The 26,649-nt window shown below is 34.7% G+C and overlaps 1 protein-coding gene across 2 annotated transcripts in view; it reads left to right on the top strand.

Moving 5' to 3' along the window:
• Arhgap24 (Rho GTPase activating protein 24) overlaps positions 1 to 26,649 on the top strand; it is a 486,377-nt gene that overhangs the window by 78,480 nt on the left and 381,248 nt on the right. For both annotated transcript variants that reach the window (XM_048784717.1, XM_048784718.1), the window contains exon 2: positions 1,332 to 1,531. In XM_048784717.1, coding sequence (XP_048640674.1) covers positions 1,352 to 1,531 — 180 coding nt within the window. In that variant the 5' untranslated portion in view covers positions 1,332 to 1,351. The remainder of the gene's footprint in view (positions 1 to 1,331; positions 1,532 to 26,649) is intronic.

Here is a 26,649-nt window from a genome sequence, read left to right as displayed (position 1 = left end):
GAATCCATCAGAAATAATAAAATAGGGGTTTTGTTTGTGAATATTTCCAAACAGCAATATTCTGTTTTATTAGTTTACTGTATCATTGTATCCTTGTCAGAGACACAAGGGTGAGCTGGGCACAGGGGTCCACAGCTGTAATCCCAGCATTTCAGGAGACTGAGTCAGAAGGATTGAAAGTTGGATGCCAACCTGGGCAACTTACTGAGAACTTGTTTCCAAATAAAAAGGGCTGGGTATATAGTTCAGTGGTAGAGCATTCTTGGATTCAATCTCCATTACTAGGACAAAAAAGAAGAAGACCTAAGAGAGAAAGTGCATGTCTCACTTCCTGAATAAATTTTTTAAAAATAAACCTTCACAAGAATTTGGAGGAAGCCTTTGAGGCAGGAAAATCTGTCTTAATTCCTAACCACACATCCCTGGGTCTTCCTGTCAGCTCACCTCCTCCAGTCCTCCTGCGGTGGTTCAGCTTTCTAACTGTTGATTAATATTTTCCCCGTAATTAGCTTCTTTCCTTGCTAATTACAGTGCAGTATTCAGCCTTGCACTTCTTCACATATCACATTAGAATATTCTTCCCTATGTCATGGGCGGGGGTACCCACTCATTCCTGAAGGCTGAGGGTGAGAGTCGGGTAAAGGAAGGACAACTGACCAGGCAGGGTTTTTGTTTTTTGTTTTCTCCCAAACTTCTTTGGCTGCACTAATTTCCAACCAGCCAGAGAAACTCTCAAGAGGATACATCTTGAGAAATGTTCACATATGCAAACCAAATGTCTTCCAATGAGGTTTTTAAAAAAAAAAAAAAAAATCTCTTTAAACGTTAACACATGTGGAGCTAGAGCTTGCTCAGGTAATCCCAGGCCCGCACAGGCAGGCCCCGTCAGCAGGCACCAGACACACTGGCCCCCATCTTGAGAATTATGTTTTTGTTGGTCATTTTCATAAATTGCTTCTTTACACATTACCTCTAGAACTTTCCCATTCTTAAGTCTACTCAGGAAAAAGAGGTTCTCCTCATGCAGCAGCCAAACTCATTTAAGGAGGCAGGAAAGCATAGCAAGGTCTTTCCAAGATGCCTCTGGGCATGTTGTTGTCAGGTCTGTGGTTTTCATCCAGAAATTTGGCCAGTAAGTTGATTGGTCCATGGTTCTTTTCTTTTCTTTTCCCTCCATCCCTCCCTCCCTTCCTTCCTTCCTTCCTTCCTTCCTTCCTTCCTTCCTTCCTTCCTTCCTTTCTTTCTTTATTTCTTCTTTCTTTCTGTTTTAAGAAAGAATTGAATATAGCACAGCACCTTAGTCTTTCCCTTTCATTGTGTTTCTCAAACAGGAAAGTCCATCAGCTTGATCATGGAGGAGAACAGTGACTCCACAGAGAACCCCCGACAAGGCCAAGGGCTGCAAAACACCAGAAAGTGTGGGTGGCTGAGGAAGCAAGGAGGCTTTGTCAAGACCTGGCATACCCGCTGGTTTGTGCTCAAGGGAGATCAGCTCTATTATTTCAAAGATGAAGATGAAACCAAGCCCCTGGTAAGTAGGAAAAAATAAAAAGCATTGCAGGCCTAAGAAAGCCAAGAATAAGTGGGATTTACTAGAAACTGATGGAGACTAAAGCCAACTCAAATTCCTTCATTTTCTAGCCATCCTTCACACTTCTTCACCATTGTTTGCTTTAATGTGGAGCCGATGAACTTGCTAATTGAGGCCAACAAGCAGATTATGCTTGTCTAATGTTAATTTTCTTTTTACTAAGCTGGAAAAGAATACCCGAGTCCCTCAGGCACACTAACTTCATGAGAGATATTTAATGCACATCTACTAGAAGATACACTTTGTAGCCCAAACATCTTTCTTTTTGGGGGGAATAAGTTAAAAGGATAGACTTGAAGGCAAACTGTAAACACGACTGACTTTCAGTAATTGCTGAGACATCTTCAATAAGAATTCTCAGAGGCATCCGCTCCACCTTAACTTATAAAATATGGATATGGTACTAAACCAACACACATAATATACTCCTCTGGGAATCATTTCTGTGTTGCTTCGTGGTTCCTTAGCAGTCTTTTATTTCCTTATTTTCTCAGCCACAAATCTCAAGTCTCCAGTGGCAGAAGAAAAATCTCCAAACTGCATTTTGTAGCTGCAACAGGGGTTTTCAGCTGTGATCATTGCTCATTAATTGATAGATGGGAGCTGAGGCATCACCCTGCGATTTCCCCTCATCTACATCTGTGGGATGTATAAATCAGAGAAGAGTCATTGTAGATTAGTTTATGTAAACATCCCTGACAGTATGTTCTTGAGGCTATTTCCTCTTGTGTTAAAGTTCAAGAACTTAATTAGGAATTTGGATCGAGACTCTGCTTTAGTATTTTAAATTCCCGAAGCATTATAATTTCACAAGGTTCTCATTCCTTTAATTGAATTTCATAAAAATAGCAAAGAAAGTACAACTATAAACCCAAATCATTCTGTTTTCTTTTTTTTGTGATTCCTACTCATTTTTGAATGTCCACAAAGGCTATTTACACACATTTTCTTAAGAAGTACTCAAAATAATGCTCTGAGGTAGATGTTATTAATCCCATTTTGCCCTTAGAAGTCCAGGCTTAGGTGTGATTCAGATAACCCAAAGTGCAAAAGATGATGGGGCCGTGATTTTGTCTGGATACATCTGAGTTCATATGGCCAGAGGAATGTAACTTAATAAGCTGGTCCCACATTAATATTATGACAGTGAGAGCACATTTCTGCATCTGTTATTTTACTTGACATAGCAAACCTGTGAGGAATACCAGGATTATTTTAACAGATCAACACATTGTGGCTTAGAGCTTATGAAGTGACATGATCAAGATCACATAGAGATCAGAGGCAAAGTAGTGCCTGTGATGTTACCTAAAATCGTACCCATTCATGTTAACAACTCAGTCCACCTCACACCATGCCAGAATGAGAGTCCATGGGATCGGACACGAAATCTTATCATATTTCTATTTTGTTTGGTGAGCTCCTCCATATCCGTCTCCACTCTGATTCCCCATGTTCTATATTTTTCCACATTAACTTGATCCCTTTCACTGAGTTTGGTAAAATGATTTTGGTAAAAATAATATCTGGATATCTTGTGTTCAGGATAATAACTCACAATCTTATTCTGAGTATTGTATGATAAAGAACAAGGTGCCCTTTTCTCATTACACCTTGTAATTAAACACCAAAAACTAGATCTTCTTGAAAAATGTTATAGCTGGACAAAAAATGATATCTATTTGTATTTGTCTGTGTAGCAGCCAAAGGGCTATTGCTGATGAATGGCAGATGAGGACTAGAATCAGAGTTCCTTGCTCCTGATACAGTGCTCCTTCTGTTTTGCCTTTTGCCTTCCCAGTGAGATTCAACTTTTCTTTAGACTTACTTCTAGTAAGAAGTATATCTTGGTTATGTTCAACTTCAGTGCTTCTAACACAAGTATGCCCTGGGCCTTTGTATGTTTTCATGAAGGATACTTCAATAATATTGGAACAAACAAGCATTACTAAAGAAATGAAAAAAAAAATTCACTCTTTTAAGCATTGCTAACCAGCTAGAAATGTTCAATAAACATAACCTCCTTTTGTTTTCTTCTCTCTTACAAGGCATTTACTAAAATAGGCACATAAAACCCCTGAAATGTGTTTCTCTCTTGTCCCAGAATAAGGATCTTAACTTACTTATGGAAAACTGTCAGTGAGTTTCTCCTAAACTCAATAAAGAAAATCAAACTGTATCATTATCTTTATTGTGAAAAATGCTCACCTGCTGAGGAAAATATATAAGCAAAATTATAATCACAATAGAGTACCATGGAAATGCTAAATGCTGTGAAAACACAATGTAATTAACACCAGGGAATGAGTGGTGCTCATCTGGTAGGGTTGGGAAAAGGTGCACAAGGTAAAAGATGACTCCTACCTGGGGTGTTGGAGATTGGTGGAGGTTTTCCAGGTGGATAAATTGGGAAAAGGAATTCAGAGCTGGGGGAAGATATGGAGTTGTATAATAGATATCTATTGATAGAGTGTTCCATAATGAAAGGGTGGCAAAATGGCAAGAAATGTCATTAGAGAAATCAGTGGGGCCATAATAGATAGGATCTGTATGCAGAGCAGTTACTGCATTCCCTTGTAGGCATTGGGAAGCTATTTCCAGACAAGCTGCACAACTATGTTAATCTTGAAAATAATTAGGATAAATGTTTCCTAGTTTAAAACCTGAGTTAATGAATATAGTTTTCTCAATTAGGTTTTTCTTCCATTCATACCTTCAATTTTCATCTCTCCAAGAAAAATATGTATATAACTATATTTATGCATAAATATGTATATATCTGATTTAGTGTATTACAGACTTAATCACTTGAATTTATTATTGATATTTTTTGTACCAGAGATTGAATTCAGGGGCACTCAACCACTGAACCACATCCCCAGCCCTATTTTATATTTTATTGAGAGACAGGTTCTCACTGAGTTGCTTAGGGCCTTGCTTTTGTTGAGATTGGCTTTGAACTTGTTGTGATCCTCCTGACTCAGCCTCCCATGCTGATTATAGGCGTGCACCACCGCACCTAGCTTATTTTTATGTTTTTATTCACATTGAACCTTGCCTTCCAAATATTCAACAACCTGTGCAAGTGTGAGGACCTAGAAAGTTTCACCTCCACTTTTCTTATTTTCTTTTTTGAGCCAAGACAAAAATGCCTCTAGGTTCTCCTCTATAGGGACAGTATCTGATTGTAAACAATGACTTTCAAGTGTTTAACCAAGGTTCCCTGGCAATATATTAGCAGCTTTTCTCAAAATATAGCTATTTCATATTTAAAATAAATCAAACATTATATTCTTAGTATCCTGTGATTTTTTTAAAGAAAATTGAAATAAAATCCCATAACTAGTTTATCATGAATAAAACTTTCTCCAGAAATCATTGGCTACAAGTGTTTGCACTTATATAGAAATGTATTTTATTCACAACAGATTTAAAAACAAAAGGCGATTTTTGTTTCTGAAAAACACATACACACAGAAAAGTGATGTATGTAGTCAACTTATGAAAATACATTAATATATCCATAATTCTGTGACTCACAGGCCACTACTGTAAACATTCTATATGGTTGTATTTTTCCATTTTGAGGTAATATTTTTATTTTGATTTTTTAATTTTATAATAAAGTCTTATTTACTTTTAGAGAAAAAATTTAGAAATTATACCACGCAGAAGACTAAAAAAAAAAATCCTCCCTATTACTGCATACTCCTAGGACTTTGGAATAGTGATTTTTAGAAAGGTTTTAAAACAAAGTTACACTAAATTCATGAAAGTTTCTGTGTGGTCATCTTTTATTATTAATAGTGATGACAAATGACTGAGGCCTTAATTATAGATACCATAACACCAAGGGAGCAGATAAAGCATGAATGTTAGTTATCCTAAAACTCAGGCAATTTTGCTGGTTTTGTTAAATGAATCCATTGATAAATTTCGAATGCTCTTTTGGATCCATTTATCTTAATTCTATCATGAAGTGTACTATTACTTAAATAAAAGCTGAATCTCAACTTGGGCTATGCTAGAGAATACTTCTGACACACTATCATGCTAGAAGTGGACAGGAGACAGCATCGATTTTTTGGAGCCAGTTTGAGACTCCTGATTAAATGGCTAAAACCTAACAGGCACCAACCCAATTAATTTAGTCTAGACATTCTACAGCAGTTATTGATCCAATTGTGTGGGGAATGTTTTTTCTGGACATGACGAGAGTGACACTATATTAGATCATAATAGATTTTCTTAGGGAACAAAATGATTTTGAGTGAATTGTAACCTGAGGGCTGACCACTAAATGTGCAAGCATTGATTGCTGATTAAGAGTAAGCTCTAATTTTAAATATTTAATGAAATTCATGAGTTCATGAGATCTAGAAATCTCTAAGTCATTGCTGTTCTCTGTTATAAAATATGAGCCAGAAGGAGTCAAAGCCCCAGCTAAGTGCTTAAAATAACACTGAAAACACTAAAACTTGGATTTCATCCTCAAATCCAAAACAGATTTCTACATGGCATCCAAACCTTTGGGTGTTTAAAAAGACATATAAAATGGTTCTGTATGTCATCATGAAATTTAAGAGCTCTTAGTGCTTTCCTAGAAATGATCAAGACAGAAAGTATTAATATAAAATATTCTACTGTTAGTTGAATAATGTTGCTTATCACTGTATAGCAATATAGGCATAAGATGTATGTATTCATTTCAGAGTAAATAAAAGTAAAATTGTTTGGGTTGAATTTTGGCTTATCTACTTACTAATTGAGATACATTGGACAAATGTGATAGTTTGCTTAAGCTTTAATATACCCATCTGTACAATGACATAATAATAGTACACACCTCATAACATTACTGGGAGGATTAAATGAGAATTTATGTAGATGATTTTATAGAAAGCAATTGCATCAAACAAATGTTAGCTATTTTTATAATGTTAGACTATTGTATTTTAAGAGACTTATACTCATCATTTATTCATTTGATTATTTAAAATTTCAAAATGTGCTTGTAAGTTTCTAATGTGTCTATGGGGATTATGCTAGATTTGAAGAAATATAAATGTGATATATATTACAGATAAAAGTGATATGTGCAGCCAACTTTTGAAAATACATTAATATATTCATAATTTTGTCACAGGTCACTACTGTAATTGTTTTACATGGATTTACTTTTCCATTTTGAGATAATATTTTTTTCTATTTTGAATATTTGATCATATGATAAGATTACACACACACACACACACACTCCCAAATAAGTATTTTAAAGAAAAAGCTTATTTGTTTCTCAAGTGAAAAATTCAAATAAGCAAGGGAAGGATGTTTCAAAAAACTGTTTAGAAACCTAGGCTGCCAGTGATTTTGCATTTAAGTTTTAGCTTCCAAATTCCTTGAGTTATGCTTTTAACTGTTACTCAAAATGACTGATAGCTTTTGTGTTTGGGATGTAATTCAACATACAAACCAGATAGTCCATATTTTTACTAACTTATTAGCAGAAACAGGCAAATTTCTATTATGCCAACTAGTAGAGAAGAGAAGTTAGGGGTAAAAAATGAGTAAGTACAATGTTAAGTTGAACATTTGCATTTTTGGTGTTACAGAACAATTTTAAAAAGCTACTCTCCCCCCTAACAAATGAAATATTTCACAGCCATTTGGTATTTATTCTCTTTTAGAGTTTTTTGGGAAGTAGACCTTGTAGTTTTCTCTTCTTTAGCTTTATCCTGCCATAATCCAGCTGGTCTCTATTTTTCTAGAGTTATTATGTTCTTTCATTCAGTGACTATTAATCAATATAAACTATACAATTTACATTATAGCTTTAAAAACAATTTGATCAAAGTACATACAAGAGGAAGTGAGGGGAAAGGGAAAAATAATGCAAGGGGGAGAAATGAATGACAGTAGAGGGGGTAGAGAGAGAAGAGGGGAGGGGAGGGGGGATAGTAGAGGATAGGAAAGGCAGCAGAACACAACAGACACTAGTATGGCAATATGTGAATCAATGGATGTGTAACTGATGTGATTCTGCAATCTGTATATGGGGTAAAAATGGGAGTTCATAACCCACTTGAATCAAAGTGTGAAATATGATATGTCAAGAACTATGTAATGTTTTGAACAACCAACAATAAAAAAAATTAAAAAAAAACAATTTGATCACTTTTTATATACAAAGCAGTAAACCCAGATGCAAAAATTATTATTTTCACTATGAATTCTGGCTCCTTTATCTTACTGTAATGTTTTTAAAGCTTTTTGTAGTAGGCATTAATATTTCATTTCTTATTATTTCTTAATAATATGCTATTGTATTAAATATACCAGATTTTGTTAATACATTTATCAGTTGATAGTTATTTGGGGTGCTTATGCTTTGGGGCTATACTGAATTGTACTGCTATGAATACTCACATACAAGTTTTCCTGTGGGATATAGGTGTGCACCTTCATGCCTACCTTCCTAGTAATTAAAAAGTATCTTTCCATTCAAAATGATGAAATACAAAACTCATGAGATAGGACCTGGGATGTAGCTCAGCAGTAGAGCACTTTGCCTGGTATGTGCCAGGCAGGCCCTGGGTTTGATCCCCAGCATCTCAAAAAAACAAAACAACAACAACAAAATGCATGAGGTAGAAAACTTGCCTGAAGTTTTTAAAACATAAAACTGCCACTTACTGCATGAAATTCTATCAATTAATTTCTTTTCAAAGAATTGTGGGTACAAAGGAATCCCTGAAGGGACACCAACATTTCTTGTGTCACTATCCAAACAGCTTTCAGAAGGGTCAATTTAAATATTAAGTTTAACCTTTCAACTCTTAGTATTATATATCCTATTATTACTAGGTGAAGACCTTCAAGTACTTAATTATGGATCTCTACTAACAGTCTGAATTGACAAGTCTCACCATATTTTAATTAAGATATTTTGGATCACATAAATTGATTTGATCTTGGAAATAATACTTTGTAGAAGCATTTTTTTTTGTCTTTGAAAAGACAAAATGTCTTTGATTAGCCTCTTCAGCTGAATTGCATGTTTTTTCCTTCATTTTATAATCTAGTTTGGGACATAGAATTTGTGTAGCACTATCCCTGGGGACTTCCATTCTCTGGCATTTCACACGACTGGTACTTTTCTAACCTTCCTATTTTAATGCCTATCTGAGAATTTCAGATTTTTCTCTTGTGAAATATATTATCAATTTTACTGATGTCCCGGAAACTAAAATAATAGTAAGCTTTCTTATTTCAGAGTTTAACTCAAGTATTCTTCAGTTTCTATTTTTATAACAATGACAATTAGAAAGAGTTCCAGCTAATAAAAATTGAAAATACATTTTAAGAGGTGATCACATTGTTTACTGTGATTTTCCAGGAAGATAAAAAGGGAATTAACATTCATTATGAGCTGTCATGTCTTATGTTCTTGGCTCAGTACTTTACATTCTTTCATTAATTCCCACAAAAACATTTTATGCATAGATTTTTTTTATATCAGAAAATCAAACTTCAAAAGGCTTAAGAAAAAGTGATAACCCAAGGTGAGCTATTGGCAAAACTGGGCAGAATAGTGAAAAAAATAAGAAAATGGTCAAGAAGGAAAAAAATAAATGTTCTTTGGAAGTGGGCAGGATTCATCTAGTCTCAAGAGTTTTCTGAGCACATTTATTTATCAACTAAGAAAGACAAAAGAAGGAACTTGATAGCAAGTTTAGTATATAGAACTAGAACTTGCATAAAGAAAAATTTATTCTTAAAGTAATGATGAGAATTTAGAGGCATGCTGGAGATTACAGAAATTATATTAATAACTCACTATTTTTGCCAAGAGTTCTTAGGAGAGGAAATGTTGACCTTCTCTAGACCATACTTGACAATTTGGGAAGAATGTTCAGAGTGTGTATCAAGATGAAATACAGAACCTGCTAAAATCTACATAGATAGGTTTTACCTAAATACCTACAGCTAATGCTCATTCTTTGGTGTTATTCATGAAATGAACCTCTTTAGGCTGTACAAGAGTTTTACACTTTTAGTTGTGTTACATTTCGCCACGCTGATCCATCCACACTCCTAACATAAACCTGAGTTTTGTTTCTGGCTGTCTTCACAATGAAGAGGACTCATGGACAAAAACAGACTGTGGTGCATTCTGTTTCTGACACAAGACAAATTGATACAGAGCAGTGGCTGATGATTATGACTGAATTTTTAGACATGAAATGGAAGTGGCTAATCAGGAAATGTGTCATGGACTCTCTTCTTGAGTATATGACAGAGGACTGAGAACAGCATGCCTATCATACCTGCTTTTGCCACTCAATTTTGTGGATTCCCATGGGATTATCCTTCTGGTAGGGTGAAGTCCTAGAGAGGAACCTGAAATATTATAGAAAAGGCACTCTTTTTAACTGTATTTCCATTTTAGTGTTATTACTAGAAGACAAATGATATGAAGATCTGAACAGTTGCTGATATGATGATGCTGGAAAATAGATTTGGATATTTAGGGCAAGGAATGAATGAAACTTTTATAATATCATAGAATTTAAAAATGAGCAGTATTCCCCTTTTCTTCCATTTCCTTTATTTTACCCCAAGTAGAGGAGGTTCCACTTTGGTAAGTTGGGCTTGCAGGCTTTGTCACTTGCACTATCCAATGATGGTTCCCAGTAATGGATGAAAAGTCCAATCCAGACATACCCCCCCACACACACACACTTTGCTCCCCTACTTACTGCTATCCAGAAGGAAGAATTGCCAGTTATCTTCTTTATACTTTGCATCTAATTTGTTCTTGGCCCAATATACAAAAGATTTGGTCTTGATCCTTCATTGAAGAAACAATTTCTGAATTCTGAATCCCTTTGCTTTTGCATCTCTTTTTGCGTATTTACATCTCTCTTGTTTTTTACTCCTTTTCTTCATTCTATCTCTCAGCAAATAATTGCAGACTGGTCAAGTAGAGAGTTCCATTTATTTAGACACTACTCTCCCCCTGCCATCTCTATTTCATTCTTTTTTTAATTTTTTTTTAGTTGTAACAGACACAATACCTTTATTTTATTTATTTGTTTTTATGTGGTGCTGAGGATCGAACCCAGGGCCTCACACATGTAAGGCAAATGCGCTACCAACTGAGCTACAACCCAGCCCCTCTCTTTCATTCTTGCTCATACTCTTTGAGTTCAGTTGCTGGGACCAGGTCTTACATCACAGTGTAGTAGAAAGAACTAAACTTTGGATTTGGATTTTGGGTAAAAATAGAGGAAGGAAGACATTGTGGTGTTCAAGGCTACTTACAGTTACTTTGCATAAGGAAAAGGAGATTTCCCTTGTCAACCCAGTATACCAGGGATCTCTGTGCAGAAGCTTTGAACCAAAGTCTAAACTAGTAAATATATGAGAACTTGTTTATTACTATTTTGCATATAGTCTCATGGTGAAAGGGGATTGGTTGAATGAAATTTTCAGATATTCCTGTAGCTCTGCAAAATGCCACTGTGAGACTGTCTCTGTAGCATGCCAATTCATATAGCTCAACAGAAAAGCTTGGATAGCAATATTCCAAGCATATCATTTAATAGAAGAGTAAACTGAGAGACAGAGAAGATTATAGATTTTTATAAAAGTTCCTCATACTTAATAAAATAGAGACTTACTTAGATTTACATAATAGCTAAAAATAGCTCATGTATTTGGTCAGAGTTTCAAATCTAGGTCTTCTACCAAAAGCACTGAAGCTGGAGAATTAGACCATAATCTTTGATGTTCCTATTTCTCAAAATGGGAAATAGGGTTCTATCAGAACCTTATAAAGTACCCATAGTAATTTTTTAAGGTGCTAGGATTGAGCCTAGGACCTGGCAAATGATAGACAAAATATTCTACCACTAAACTAGAGCCCCAGCCCTTTAAAAAAACATTATTATAATTATTTTGTTATTTTGGAGGCATGTTCTTCCTAAATTGCCCATACTAGCCTTGAACTTGTAATCCTCCTGCCTCAGCCTACTGAGTAACTGGGATATAGGTGTGTACCTCTATACCCAGCTTCATAGTAACTTTAAAAATTATCTTATAACTACTATAAAATCAAAGACTGCTTCAAGTTTTCAATAGCTATGTTTCATTTGTTTTCATAATGACATTGGCCCCAAGTGCTATTCCTTAATTAACTTATTAGAAGAATAGAAATATACTTAATAAAAAATGTTGCATTTCCTTAAAGTGAAGGCCAAATGACTCACCATACAGCACTTTCTGAACAAAGGTTTCCCAGTATTAGAATAGATATAAGTGTTAGGCAAATTGTGGTACCATATTCTCCTGTGCTATAGCAATCAAAACCTAATTTATATTTAGTTATAATCATTTTTTAAATAGCATCATCTGACAGATCACATGAATGTGGCTTGTCATTTAGTGCTAGGCATGCACATGATTGAACCATTAACAAAAGCCTCCAGTTGCTTTTTTATCCTGTGTTGATGATACTTCCTGCTTACTAAATGCCTTGTTCTGCTCTTTCACTCAATAGCCTTTGTTTATTTAAGAGAAAGTAAAATCATGTTTGATGTCCTTCTGCCCTTCCTGGATTCCTTCTTTCATTGTCTTTACCCCATGGAATATGGGGTTGGAAATAAGTAGGGTTCTCAGGTCAATTCTCACTGAACCCCATAAATATCTGACAGCAGTTGCCATGTAGGATTGCTTCTCTCTCTTATTGGTGACTCTCCAGTTCAGGGACCCTCTCAGCACAGTGCATTCCTCAGTATGTACTCAAATCATGTCCATTGACTGAGAAGTACCATAAATTCATATTCAACAGGAACATATGATTTTTTTGAAGTTCAATGAAGATACAAAATTCATTATTGAGGTTTATGCACTTTTCAAGATGGATCCTGAGATTGTTTTAAACTAGAAGTTAGATGGTTAAAATTAACTCAATATTTATTTCATTTCTGAAGTTTCAAAAATCTAACCTTTTCTTTTATTATCAATGCAGTTTGTAAAATGTGTGGGGAAGAGTTTAAAGGCAGGGATTCCTGAAAACTTTGTACCTGGAATAATCTGACCCATAATCCTTTGGCCAGAGATGTAGAAACCTTCTATTTTTGCTTCCCCATATCAAATTGGCTTTTTTTCTTTCTTCCTTCCTTTCTTCCTTTTTTTTTTTTTGGTGGGGAGGGGGTGTGGGCGGTGCTGGGGAATCAAACCCAGGGCCTTTTGAATGCTAGGCAAGCACTCTACCAACTGAGCTATATCCTCAGCCTGCAAATTGTTTATTTTATTTCATTTTTTATTCTCTCTTTTGATACTTTTCCCCTTGGGATACAGGTAGTGAGTTATCTTTACCTGGAGGCCTGGGTTGGAGAGAGAGGTGGATGGGTTTGGCTCAGGCAAGCCAACTCAACAGGTTCCCTTTGTCAAATTTACTACAATGGAACTTTACCCTTATAATAAAAGCATAGTGAATGAATTTTAAGATGAAATTTTGCATTTTGCATTTTTGTGACTTTTTTAGGGTACTATTCTGAGACATCTATCATCAAAATACTTTAATAAGCATATATAATATGACATCTATCATCAAAATACTTTAATAAGCATATATAATATGCTAATACTAATCCTATATGTTAAAGAAGTCTTTCAAAGTAGACTCAAAAATTTAAAAAGTAGAAAGTGGGTTTTCATTTTGCAGATGTTTCTCTCTTAATTATAAGTCTGAAAATTAGCTCTGGTATTTTTCAAAGGCATTGCCGCAAGTTACATACCATGCCACATTTATTCTTGAAAAATTACTATAATGTGCATTTCATGTTAATTTAGATTATCCCTTTTTTTAAGAAAGTAAAGAGAATTCACTCTTAAAGGCTTAATGAGTTACTGCAAGACAGTGAATTGGTAACACAACATGTTAATGTTTTTAGAAAATGACTATTTAATGTAAATGCATTTTAATTTGTTTAGAATAGGAAAACTACCTTTATTCCTTTCTCCCTCCCTCCTTTCTCCTCATCCTCATCTTTCTTCCTTCCTTCTCTCTTACCTTTTATAATTAAAATAAAACTCATTGAGCTGCTGTATCTCAGGCTTTTTCTGCAACCATAGAGTCAGCCGTTCATGTTCACATATTCCTCATTCTCAGATTCAATAAACATCAGATCAAAAATGTTATGTTGTTAATGTGTGCTATGTAGTTTGTCTATCATGTGTTTTTCTATACTGCATGTACGTAGACTGTCTTTCTTATAATTATTCCCTAAACAATGAAGTATAACTATGGTGCATTTATATTGTATTAGGTATTATAAGTAATCTAGAGATGATTTATAGTACATGAGAGGATGTACATAGTTTGTTTGTAAATACTATGCTATTTTATATAAGGGACTTGAACATCCTTGATTGTGATATCCATGAGGCATCATGAAACCAATCATTCTACCCCATACTCTGAGGGATTGTGGTATTGTATTATATACACTTTTCCTGCTACAAACACCCTACAACATTTATCAGTATTTATCAAAATGATAGTGTAGTTTTAAGTAAACTTAGAGATGTGTTTAGTTAAATAAATACCTTTACTTTTTTCAACAATTAGCCACAATTCGTAGATATGCATATGGGGAAAAATCAAAGAGTAGTTAAAAAACAATATAAATCATTGGTCTAAGTTATCATTGTTTTAATTTTTTATCCACTTAAGGAAGGACAAAAGTGGTTTTTAAATCTGTTCTCATGCGACTAACCTGCCCATCCCATATATCACCACTATTAGATATGTAATTTAAACTGATTTTCTAGAAGTGTTTGGTAATCACACTTTTACCAATTCTCATCAACATTCCACTTTTATGAAAGCATGCATGTCTGTGACATTTAATTTGAAATTAGGAAGGGAATGAATCTGGGAACCAAGAAATTGGCACGTGTACTATGAAGTACTCCACTTGAGTGTCTACATGCTCATGTATCATAGCCATTAGTTAAAATCACAAGTCATTAGTCACAAGTCACATAAAGTCACAAGCCATTAGTTCAAATATTAAAGCTTGAGAGAATTTTACTTTTATAAATTACAGTGGGTTTAAAAATTATCCCTATAAGACTCAATTGTACACTGACATTTTCTTTATCAGAAAGGAAAGGGAGGAAATTGCAACTAGAACTCTTGAGAATTGACCACAAGTCTTAACGTAACTATGTTAAAGGATTCTTGTAAGCATTAGCTGTAGTTGTTGCATAGAAGATACTTATGTTACTTTGCATATAGAAAATGCTCAGTTAATGTATAATATTGCTACCAAACACTACCAACTACAATAAACTTTTGTTATTACTTTTACTATCAATTACGTGAAGTATGACAGAATTAGAAATGGTTTAAAACCTCAAGCTTAATATATACTTAACCCTTGGTCTCAGGATGGGTTGTCAGCTGTGGCCCTATTGCTCCTTCTTTCCAAGGCAGACTTTCCTCCTCCCTGGGTCCCACTAGTCTGGAAAAGAACTGTGAAATCCTCACATGCATTACAGGGAATCACAAGAAGTTGGTCAGAATTATCTTGAGAGATCATCCCTGTCTTCCAGCCTAGCCTTAGATTCAATAGCCATTGAATTAACCCTCTGATCAGAATATTAGGAAAGGAACCTCATTTAGCTTTTATTTTTTCTAAACCCAAGGATAAAAATATCAAGAGCTCATAAGTAAGTAATAGTGGGTTATTCCCTGTATAGCATGTGGTAAAAGGAGTCTGTGTAGCCCCACAAAAGCCACCTTTATTCTTTTTGCAGTTCCTCACCAATGTCACCAATGCCCCAAAATTAAAATATAACCAAACAAACCAAACCAAAATGAAAATATTGTTTAAAATATATGAGAACTAAAAGAGGGACAAGGTAGAACAAAATTCATTTTCCCATTCATTTGCATGATGGAAAGTAATAACTGTTTAAAAAGTGCCTTCAAGTAGAATAGACTTGGCCTGGCTGACAAGCACTGCAGCCCTGTTTGCTTTCTTTTCATAACAGGCTCTGTTCTTCCCTTCACTTCCATCTGCCACCTGCCTCCATGCTCACTACAACCCATCCTTCCTTTTCTCCAGGGCTTGGACAAATGTTGTACTTTGCAAATTGAACAAACGTTGTAGAACATGAAAACTTCCTTCTTCTCGAATAACTCAGAATATGCATAACTAGTAGCCTAAAGGTGACAAGAGAATCCCATTTCAAGGATGATGGAGCACATGAGGCACTGGAAAGCTCCTTTTCATTAAGAGACCCATTGATGGAGGTCCTATTCTAAACAAGTATCTCTTGGTAGACCAAGGATACATTCTCTTTGTTTTGGGTCCAGTTAATTTTGCACCTGGAAGGTGATAACATAAAATAATCACCCATTAAAAAAATCTGGTGGTATCAATAGTTATCTGGTAGACATGAGGCAAGACTGTGAATTTCCTTGAAAGAACTAAGCTAAGCTTACCTAGGTTGGGATTCATGGTTTAATTTTCTTGCTGAGTTTTAGTGTATAGCCTTTGCTCATAAATGTAAAATACCTCTGCTGAATTAGAAAATCAGTTCCTACTTTTCCTCTGTGGATTGGGTAAAAAGACTGTGGGGAGCATAATTGAAAGCTGCTATTAAATAACCAGGATGGATAGAGAGGCAAAAAGGGTTTGTGAAAGAAGTCTAAAGGAAGAGGTGGTATGGGGCAAAATCAGGCCTCACAAGATAGTTCCAGGGAGACTAAAGTAATCAAAAAGGAAACATTCCAAACACAAGTGTAAGATAGGAAATATGTGAACTGCATTCACTTCCCAAGGATCTGATAACTAATGCTAGATGTAGGTGTCACACTGCAACTGGCTCAATTTAATTAGTAACACAAAGCACTAGCAAAATGTTGGGGTTGACCTCGTGATGATGATCTGAAAGACAACATTGAAGGTGCCCCTGTCTGACTTTTCATTAAGAACGAACAGCCCAAATCTAAGCTCCTGCCTCCATGCCAGTGCCTAGCATATATGAACCTTCTCTTATCAGGGAGCTGGTAGCACTTTCCTTTTAGTTAAAAGTCACTGTCATTTTGCACATGAAAATGTAGCTTTTCCTCTCTATTCAGGTGACCCTGAAAAGCTTTTTAGTATAGACAGAATGTGATATAACAAGTAGAAACCAAACACTGACTAGAAATAGGCTTTGGTTTTCTTTGGGGAAAACTGGAGTTCTTTTCTAAATCCAGTTTTAACTCAAGGATTCTAACTCTTACATGCCTTGTGGTCTTTTTGCACTTTGGGGACTGGAGCCAAGATTGTGACAGCATTGAAGGTCAAGCATCAAGTGAGAGTGGGCAGCCAGGGACATCAGGCAGTCAAGGTCCCCAGCTGTATAATGTGGCTGTTGTTTAAAAACAGCTGATGTGTGGGCATTGCCCAGTTTTCATTTTGCCTTCCACAGAAAATATTGTTGTCTCAACAATGTTGAGATAGTGTTGGATGAGGTAAGAAGAGAACAAAGAGTTGGAACTTTTCAGGGGTTGAGGAATTCTTTAGAGATAGCTGTGGTTAGGAGAAAGGCAGTTAAAATCCTTTATGCAAAATTTTCTTCTTGCAATCTTACTTGTCTTTCAATTTTAGGACCACCTCTTCTAGAATAGAAAATGGCAAATGCAAAGAACTGAATCCTGAATATTCTTCGGACATACAAATGGAATGAAATTTTTACATGAAACAGTTAAGCATAAGATCAAAAACTTATCCTAGGTTTTCTAAAGAAAGAAACAAAAGAGCTTATATGACCTAATACCAAGTTTCTTTTTTAAATCTACAATCAGAAATATGGGATCAGTTTTCAAGTTTACTGTTAACTGCCTTACAAAAGAATTCAAAATGCCTATATTTTATTCTACATTTTAGTATTTGAAGTCTAGGCATCTTTTGAAGTAAAATTACTTCTAAAATATATAAAGTCATCATTTGGAGAAAAAAAAGACGTCCACATAAAAGAAACAATAACTAGTAGATTCACTCAGAGACATGAACTGAGCCTATAGAGCAAAAATGATACTGTTTTTCTTTTTTTAAAGCAAGGATTTCACTTTTCATCATTACCTTTGCTATTAGAACATAATTTTCTAAATTGCTTTCATGAATAAACTACACATTAGAAGTCATGCTTGGTAAATCTTCTTTTACTGATCTTAAGATAAGAGATTTTGTTAGTTTGACCTGGTCATTAGAAATGTAAGAGATACATTTGTTTATTTTTCTTTCTTCATTAAGGGAAAGTTACACAAAGGAGAGTAGAGCAAGTTGATTGGGGAAAAGAGAAGGGGTGAAAAATGGAAGGTACTAGGGAATGGATTGAGCAAATTATGCTATGTAATGTATGAATATTGAACAATAATCCCACTATCATGTAAAATTATAATGTACCAGTAAGAAAAAAACGTGAGGCAATGTGTTAGCTTTTCATTGTGACCAAAATATTCAACAAGAACAACTTAGAGCAGGAAAAGTTTATTTTGGCTCACTGTTTCTGAGGGCAGATTACTTTGCTCTGGGCCCAACTTGAGGCAGAGCATCATGGCAGAAAGTCACGGTACAGAAGAAATGTTTACCTCGTGTTAGCCAGGAAGACAAGAAAGAGAGACCCCACAGAGAAGATGTACCCTTCCAGGGCATGTCCCCAATGACCTCGTTTCTCTAGGCATACCATACCTGTCTACAGTTACCATCCAATCCATTCATTCAAACTAGTTTGGACTCATAAGATTACAGCCTCATAATCCAGTCATTTCAGCCTTGAATATTCCTGCATTAATATAGGAGCTTTGGGGGGCCACTTTATTTCCAAACCATAATAGATATACCTTCCTCCTTTCTATCAAATATCATCCAATACCTTTCCACTGTGCCTAAGAACTGCAAAAAGTACTTGTTAGGGTTAAGGCCTACTAACTGTACTTGAGAACTGTTATTGGAGAAGAGATAAGTGGTACATAGAGGGAGCAAAGTTGGGGACAGGGGTGGAATTAGGGATTGGAAAAGGGTCAGGGAGCAAGGTGCATAGGAAGCATTACCTTTCCACGATCTTATCTATGTTTTGGTCCTTTATCCTCAGTCATATAAATCACCAGGAAGATCTTTAAAGCTATTTTACATGAACTGTCTTTGAAAATATAACTGTTTCGTTAGGGCTGTAACTGTCTTACTCTGTGTAGACAGTGGTGTTTGGAAGACACTAAATGCATGCCTGCTTAGTGAGGGATTAATGTATATAAAGAATGGTCTATTTTTGATAGCAAGTATCAGAGGAACCTTGATAATTTCTATTTGTAGAAAGGTTGAAAATTAGATAATATTTAAGAATATATGAAATTAGCTTTCAAAATATCATATGAGTGGAGTCTATATTAAGTTAGATGTAAAAATGAAATTAACAAGCAAATTTCTCACAATATTAATGAAGATATATGAAAATCTGCAAATCTCTAATTATGATAGGCCACAATGGCACTAAGGACAGCTCAGGTGACACATAAGAGATTCAAATTTAACTTTCATCCTTCATTTTGACTTGGAGAATGATTTCAAACTATCGTAAAGGATGGAGATGTTAAAGTTAGTATATCATACAATGGAGTTTTACTCATCCATAAGGAAGGATGAAATTATGGCATATGCTGGTAAATGGCTGGAAATGGAGAACATCATGCTAAGTGAAATAAGGTAAACACAGAAACTCAGAGGTAGAATGCCTTCTTTCATCTTCAGAAGCTAGAGTAAAATAAAGGAAAGGAGGAGGGAAGGACAGGATATCATGAAGATAAAGGGGAGATCAGTGATGTAGAAGAAGGTGACTGAGAGGCAGAGTAGAGGGATGGAACGGGAAGGTAATGCAGAATGAATTCTTTAAAAATCACATTATCTGCATACATAAATAAATCCACAGGAAACTTCACCTTTATGTATAATCCAAATACATAGAAAACCAAAAGGAAGTCTAGCAGAGTACAGGAAGGAGAGGTGGGAGGGAGAACAGGAGGGAAAAGTAGAGGACCATGAATTGAAATTGAATTCTCTGCATGTATGAGTTTGACTGGTTGAACCCAACTACTATATATGACTATAAATCTCTAATAAAAAATAAAAAATGTAAAAAAGGTTATTATATCACAAGACTCCTTATTCATTATATACCCACCCATACTATAAAGCGAGAGAGAGAGAGAGAGAGAGAGAGAGAGAGAGAGAGAGAGACTTAATGACTTCTTAGCTTAATGACTTCTTAGTTTGGTATGAATTCATCATTTAATTTTAGAAACTCAATTTTTTTTCTTTTTTAAATGAAGCAAAATTCTGCCTGTGTTCTGTGCAATTAATAAATAAATAAAGAGAAGTTCTAGGAATATTGAAAAGTATCCAAAAGTCTAAATATGAAGTTATTTTCACATTCTATAGTTATATTCCATTCTAATTAGACACATTATATTTGTAGATATAAGATTTATGGTTACTTTTATTTTCATTTTTCCTAACATTCTTTTATTACAACATTTATATAGAAATGAAGCTCAGAGGGTGAATTTCTTGTTCTAAATTATTTCGCAGAGTAGCGAAATAAAGTTTATGTGTTTTCCTAACTTCCTGTTCAAATTCTAATTTAATCTTCATCTATTTATCATTGTTATGATAATATATGATAATTTCTTGAGATTTATGAAAAATGAAATTATTATTTATTAAGAATAAGATGAATAGGATCAATCAAAGGGTTGTATTAGTGGTGTGGATCTCACACAGCATTATATTGACACTTAATAATAACCCCTTTTGATTGGTTATATGATTCTAGATTTATAGGAACTTATGTATTAAAGTTTGAAGAAATTTCTATAAACTTTTTAAATAATATTACCCAAGAAAAATAAAATTGCATACTGAACAATCTAAATCAAACTTCCCAATAGGTATATAATGTTGGTCACAAATGCATGCTATGTGAATACTATAAAATTTTCCAGGTACTTAATTAAAAAGAATAGAATGAAAAGGTGAAATTAATTTTATTTATATATAGTCATGCATCACTTGAGCACTGATTTTGTCATACATACATCATAGAGTACTTAAACTAAGGACATCACTAGGCAATATAATCTGTGGAACAACCATGTGGTTCACTGTTGGCCAAAATGTCATAATGCAACACATGATTGTATTTTATTTAAGTCAATATATCCAAAATATTATAATTTCAATATGTAACCAACATAAAATTTAAGATATTTCACATTTTTCTACTGTTTCCAAATGATATGCATTTTACAATTAAAGAACACTTGAATTTAATGATCCACATTTCAAGTGTTCAATAGGCACTGTGGTTAGTGGCCACTGCACTGAAAAACACAAGTCTGTCACCATGCTTCCAGCATTGAGGGAGTGGAGGAAGCCTTATAAAGAGGAGGCCATTAGCAATCTTCCTGTGGAGAGATATAGAACAGGAGGATTTGTATAAGTTGTTTGACTATATGAAAGGTCATCATCTCATTTCACAAGTGAGAATATTGGGGCCATGCCGAGCAATCTGCCTAAAAGGTCCTCACACTTCAGATAGAGCCCCAATATCCAGAGTATACAAAGAACTCAAAAAATTAAACAATAAGATAACAAATAACCCAATCAACAAATGGGCCAAAGACCTGAACAGACAATTCTCAGAGGAGGACATACAGTCAATCAACAAGTACATGAAAAAATGCTCACCATCTCTAGCAGTCAGGGAAATGCAAATCAAAACCACCCTAAGATACCATCTCACTCCAGTGAGATTGGCAGCCATTATGAAGTCAAACAACAACAAGTGCTGGCGAGGATGTGGGGAAAGGGGTACTCTTGTACATTGCTGGTGGGACTGCAAATTGGTGCAGCCAATTTGGAAAGCAGTATGGAGATTCCTGGGAAAGCTGGGAATGGAACCACCATTTGACCCAGCTATTGCCCTTCTTGGACTATTCCCTGAAGACCTTAAAAGAGCGTACTACAGGGATACTGCCACATCGATGTTCATAGCAGCACAATTCACAATAGCTAGACTGTGGAACCAACCCAGATGCCCTTCAATAGATGAATGGATAAAAAAAATGTGGCATTTATACACAATGGAGTATTACACAGCACTAAAAGATGACAAAATCATGGAATTTGCAGGGAAATGGATGGCATTAGAGCAGATTATGCTAAGTGAAGCTAGCCAATCCCTAAAGAACAAATGCCAAATGTCTTCTTTGATATAATGAGAGCAACTAAGAACAGAGCAGGGAGGGAGAGCAGGAGGAAAAGATTAACATTGAACAGAGACATGAGGTGGGAGGGAAAGGGAGAGAAAAGGGAAATTGCATAGAAATGGAAGGAGACCCTCATTGTTATACAAAATTACATATAAGAGGTTGTGAGGGGGAAAGGAAAAAAACAAGGGAGAGAATTAAATTACAGCAGATGGGGTAGAGAGAGAAGATGGGAGGGGAGGGGAGGGGAGGGGGGATAGTAGAGGATAGGAAAGGTAGCAGAATACAACAGTCACTAGTATGGCAATATGTAAAAACGTGGATGTGTAACCGATGTGATTCTGCAATCTGTATACGGGGTAAAAATGGGAGTTTATAACCCACTTGAATCTAAAGTATGAAATATGATATGTCAAGAGCTATGTAATGTTTTGAACAACCAATAAAAAAAATTAAAGAAGTGGCTGAGCTGAACACATCTCAGTTTATCTTGTACGTTAAGTCCTTTTTCTACAATCTAAATAGCTGTGACAACAAAATCAGTAAATAAAGCCAAGAGAAATATTCTTATATAGAAAAGTTTCATAGAGCATACAGGCTTTTTTACCTTATAAGAATGTCCAGGAGTATTTGAATGCAAACTTCTATTTGATTTGTTTGCTCAGGTGAACCCCTATTAATAGATGTGTTATGTTAATGACCACACTTTGGTGACAATGATGTCATAACATAACACATCTTGATTTTATTTAAAGGAAATATGTTTCCTTGAGAGACACATGTGAATTATTAATTGATCTGTTAAATTTTAGTTGATGCAGTACACTTTTAGGAAATGGATCATGATTCCTTAATTGAAACTTCAAGTACGTTTGAAAATGACTCTACTATTATTAATATGTAGTATATAGAATTTTATAATGATACTTATAAACACTATTATTATAGAAATTGTAGATGTTTTCCATATTATAGCCTAGAAAGATAATACTGTTTTAAATAAAATGAGTTATTTTGTTTATTATTCAGTCTATCATTATCTATCTATCTATCTATCTTTCTATGTATCTATCTATCTATCTATCTATGTATCTATCTATCTATTTTTTCTCTGTTGGCAATGGAACCCAGGCCCTTGTGTATGCTATGCAAACATTTGACCAGTGAGCTACAGCTTCAGCCCAGTTAATTCTTATTAAATCTTACTATAATTCAAACTTTATGTTTGTTACTGGGACTAGCATTGAGGAAAAAATATCATGGTTTGAGCCTTATAGAACTAACATTTTATTTGTAACACAAGCAATAAGTAGCTAAAAATACATATATTTATAAAGCATGTGAAATACTATAAAGAATAAAAAAAGAAAGTGTGCTGAAATAAGGAATTAAAGGATGGAAATGGTAGATTTCCTCTAGGTAGAGAGGAAAAGGATAAGAAAAGGGAATAGCAGGTGCAAAGGCCTGGAATGGAAAAGAGTTTAGTGTGTCATAGACACAGAAAGGAGGTCAGTGTGGTTGAAGCATATTCACTGCATTCTGAAGAGCAGAAGAACTTAAAGCTGTAGGCAGGGTCCAGACAATCCAGGTCCTTCTTGAGGATTTTTTTTTTCACTAGCATGTAGTGGAAAAATATATTGAAGAGTTTTAAGAAAGGGAATGATATGACAAATTTTATGTCTGGATAATTCACTGAGCTAGTATGTAGAAAATGGGTTTCAGGAGAGCATGAAAGAAGGGAAGCTATTTAGGGAAGTCATAACATACTCCAGGTAACAAGAAAGGATCTGGGGACTTCACCTATCAAATTAAAAAAAATCTAGAAGTCACAGACCATTCAGATTTTGATACAGAATAAGCTTTGTGTTAAGGTACAGTAGAGAAATCTCTTATCTTCACATGGATAAAGCTGAAAGCCTACACCTATTTTAGGTCACACATAATTATTTTCGTTCTAGCATCTCTGGGCTAAGATGCTCATTTGAAGAACTTTTGCTGCTTCTCCTTCATGATGTGGTTTCTGTCAAAATGCTTTGCATGCAGGCACATGGAATATACTATAGTTATTCAACCCTATAAGTAACTCCTGTGGAAATTTTTAAATAACATTCCTGGGGCAATGTATTCAAATTGATGCATGCCTTGAGAAACCTTTTTAGTTTTGCATTCTGGTCATCTTTTACTAAAAGAGCCTAAGAAATGGATGCTGAAGCCAGACTTTCTTCTGCAGCAAGATCATTGGTAAGTGATGGGTAAAATTTGAATATGCTCTCAGGGTAGCTTTTATTACACAAAAGAATAGACTCATTTTGACCAAACTCTGAAGTGATATTATGACATGTTGAGCGTTTTTATTTTACTAATTTTTTATAAATTCTTCTCGACATTCTAAAGAGCTTTTTCTTTTTTATGTCATTCACCAGACTAATGTTTTTAGTTTATTACATAATTTTCCATTTTTTCAAATGAAATGCAACTGCCTTGGAAGTGAAATTATATCTGTTAGGTGCAACGTTGTATACCTAGGAACTTATCATTCTTGGTGCACAGTATATGTTTAATAAATATTTGGTAGAGGAATGAATGAATGGACAGTTGGAAATAACTGATATTCATTATATTTCAAAATGTATTTGTAGAAAAATATTTGCTTGGCATTACATGCAGCAACATCTTCTATTTATACCATGCTTTCATTTACTTTATTTCAACTCAGCATTAGTGACATTAGAGGCTATGCAATTCTTTATTGTATGTATACCCTAGGCATCCTAGGGTATTTGGCAGCCTCCCTAACCTGTATGGTCTAGATGCTACAGTAAACCCCCTGTTATGGTAACCAAATATTCCTCAGATATCGCTAAATTTCTCCGGTTGAGAACCACACTACTAAGAGATTATTTTCATAGTATTAAACGAGCAATGTTGAAAATACCTAGCGTTTGTGCCATTGAATACTGAATTTTGACATTTTCTTTTCTTTCCATTTAAACAATTAATTAACTAATTAACATATTTATAATAGATTTAATCCAGAAGGTAAACAGGGAAATAATCTTTTCCTTGCCAACATTTGTCCATTTGGAAAATTGATTTCAAAAGGGCTCACAGGTCCTCTAAGCTGTTAATTCATAGAAAACAACAAAGGGCACACATTTCAATAAGACTCTTCTTTGCTGGCCACAAAATATTATCATATGAATCCAAAATCCCAAGAAGAGAATATGGGCGGTCCCACAGATGTAAAATTGGTTCGAAGCACAGTCACTAGAACTATTACTTTCATAGAAAGGAGAGAGAACAGTGTTGAGTTAGCAACTCACCAAGGCCTCTGAGAGTTTAGGAAGATAGCTGGAGTCTTTTGATGTGATAGAGTTTTTGGTGGGATGTTTGCATTTCTATTTCAAAAATTTCATTCTTTTCTATTGATCAAAGTAAACCATGTTACAGATAAAGCTCTGAACAGAACATGAAAAAGGAAGTATATTTGAAGGGGAAAAATATATTTCTTCTCCCATAATTTCTTGGGTAAGAAGCAATAATCAAAGCAAATGACCAAACAGACAGTTTGTAATGATTCTCATCTTTTCTGAAGAAAACATGAAAATTTAGGGAAAGTTTTAGGTGGCAGTAGAGAGAAGGTAACTTCAAAGCTCACAGAATGATTAATCACTCCTCTGCCAACTATTTTCTTTTACTCTGACAAGAGTGATAATTGGATAAATTAATAAAACATAATCCTATTTTAGGTAGAAGCAGTAGATATGTCACCGGTATACAAATGACCCATTTTCACTAAAAAAGTAATGATTTTCTATCTTAGCCTTCCACTCATCACAATTCCACTTTTATTAACTTTATAAACTCTATATTAAAATTTATTTACTATTCAAATTTCAAATTAAGAATATAGAATAAAAGCAAACAGAACAGAAATGCACTAATACATCCAAAGTTATGTAATGTATGGTTTTCTACTAAATTCTCAATGGTTTAAATTCACTTATGCTGGGGAATCAAATGGTGGCCTCTCTTCGTCCTGCCAAGGCCATCTTTGAACGTTAGTCTCTTGATGTCCTATTCTAAAGTCCTCCATCCTTGATGAAAGGAACTTTCATCTTAGGTCCCACACTTTGACTTTAGAGAAAAATCTTAAAATATGCAATTTGAGATAATGTGGAGAAAATTATCTTTGATTAATCATTATTACATCACTGCATCAACTTGCTCTATTCTAATGTCTACTAAGTTAGGGATTATATTTTGAGCTAATAAAAACTCAGCTTCAGTGAAAATTATAAGCAAGAATGCTCTCTAAAATGTGCTCATCCATTTATTTTGTTCCATTTTTTGATGTTCTGAAGAAATAAACCGCTTAATCATTTTAAGAAAATGAGTATTTTTCATTCTAAGATGAAACTGAAGTTAATTTTTTTTCTTAATTTAATAGCCTTGGGCCCTCTCTTTATTTGGGGGATAAGAAAATCATATATTAAATCATGTTTGATAAAGATCATTTATTTGAAACGCTGAATATTTAAGAACATATGGAGATGGTTGACCACCTTGGAAACTCATCTGTACAGGGACTGTTCACCTTTGGACTCCCATCTGCTGCTCACAGTTGCAGCCTAGGCATGTCTCACTTATCATCCTTGACATCTTCCCTATATTAACTTTATCTTTAATCATAATTTAGACATAAAAAGTTTTCCTTATGTTTTTCAAA

Source organism: Marmota marmota, unplaced genomic scaffold, assembly GCF_001458135.2.
Source record: "Marmota marmota marmota unplaced genomic scaffold, marMar, whole genome shotgun sequence".
In the NCBI taxonomy this organism is placed as follows: Eukaryota; Metazoa; Chordata; class Mammalia; order Rodentia; family Sciuridae; genus Marmota; species Marmota marmota.
The sequence above is the reverse complement of the archived record's forward strand: the minus strand, read 5'-3'. Positions and strand labels throughout refer to the sequence as shown.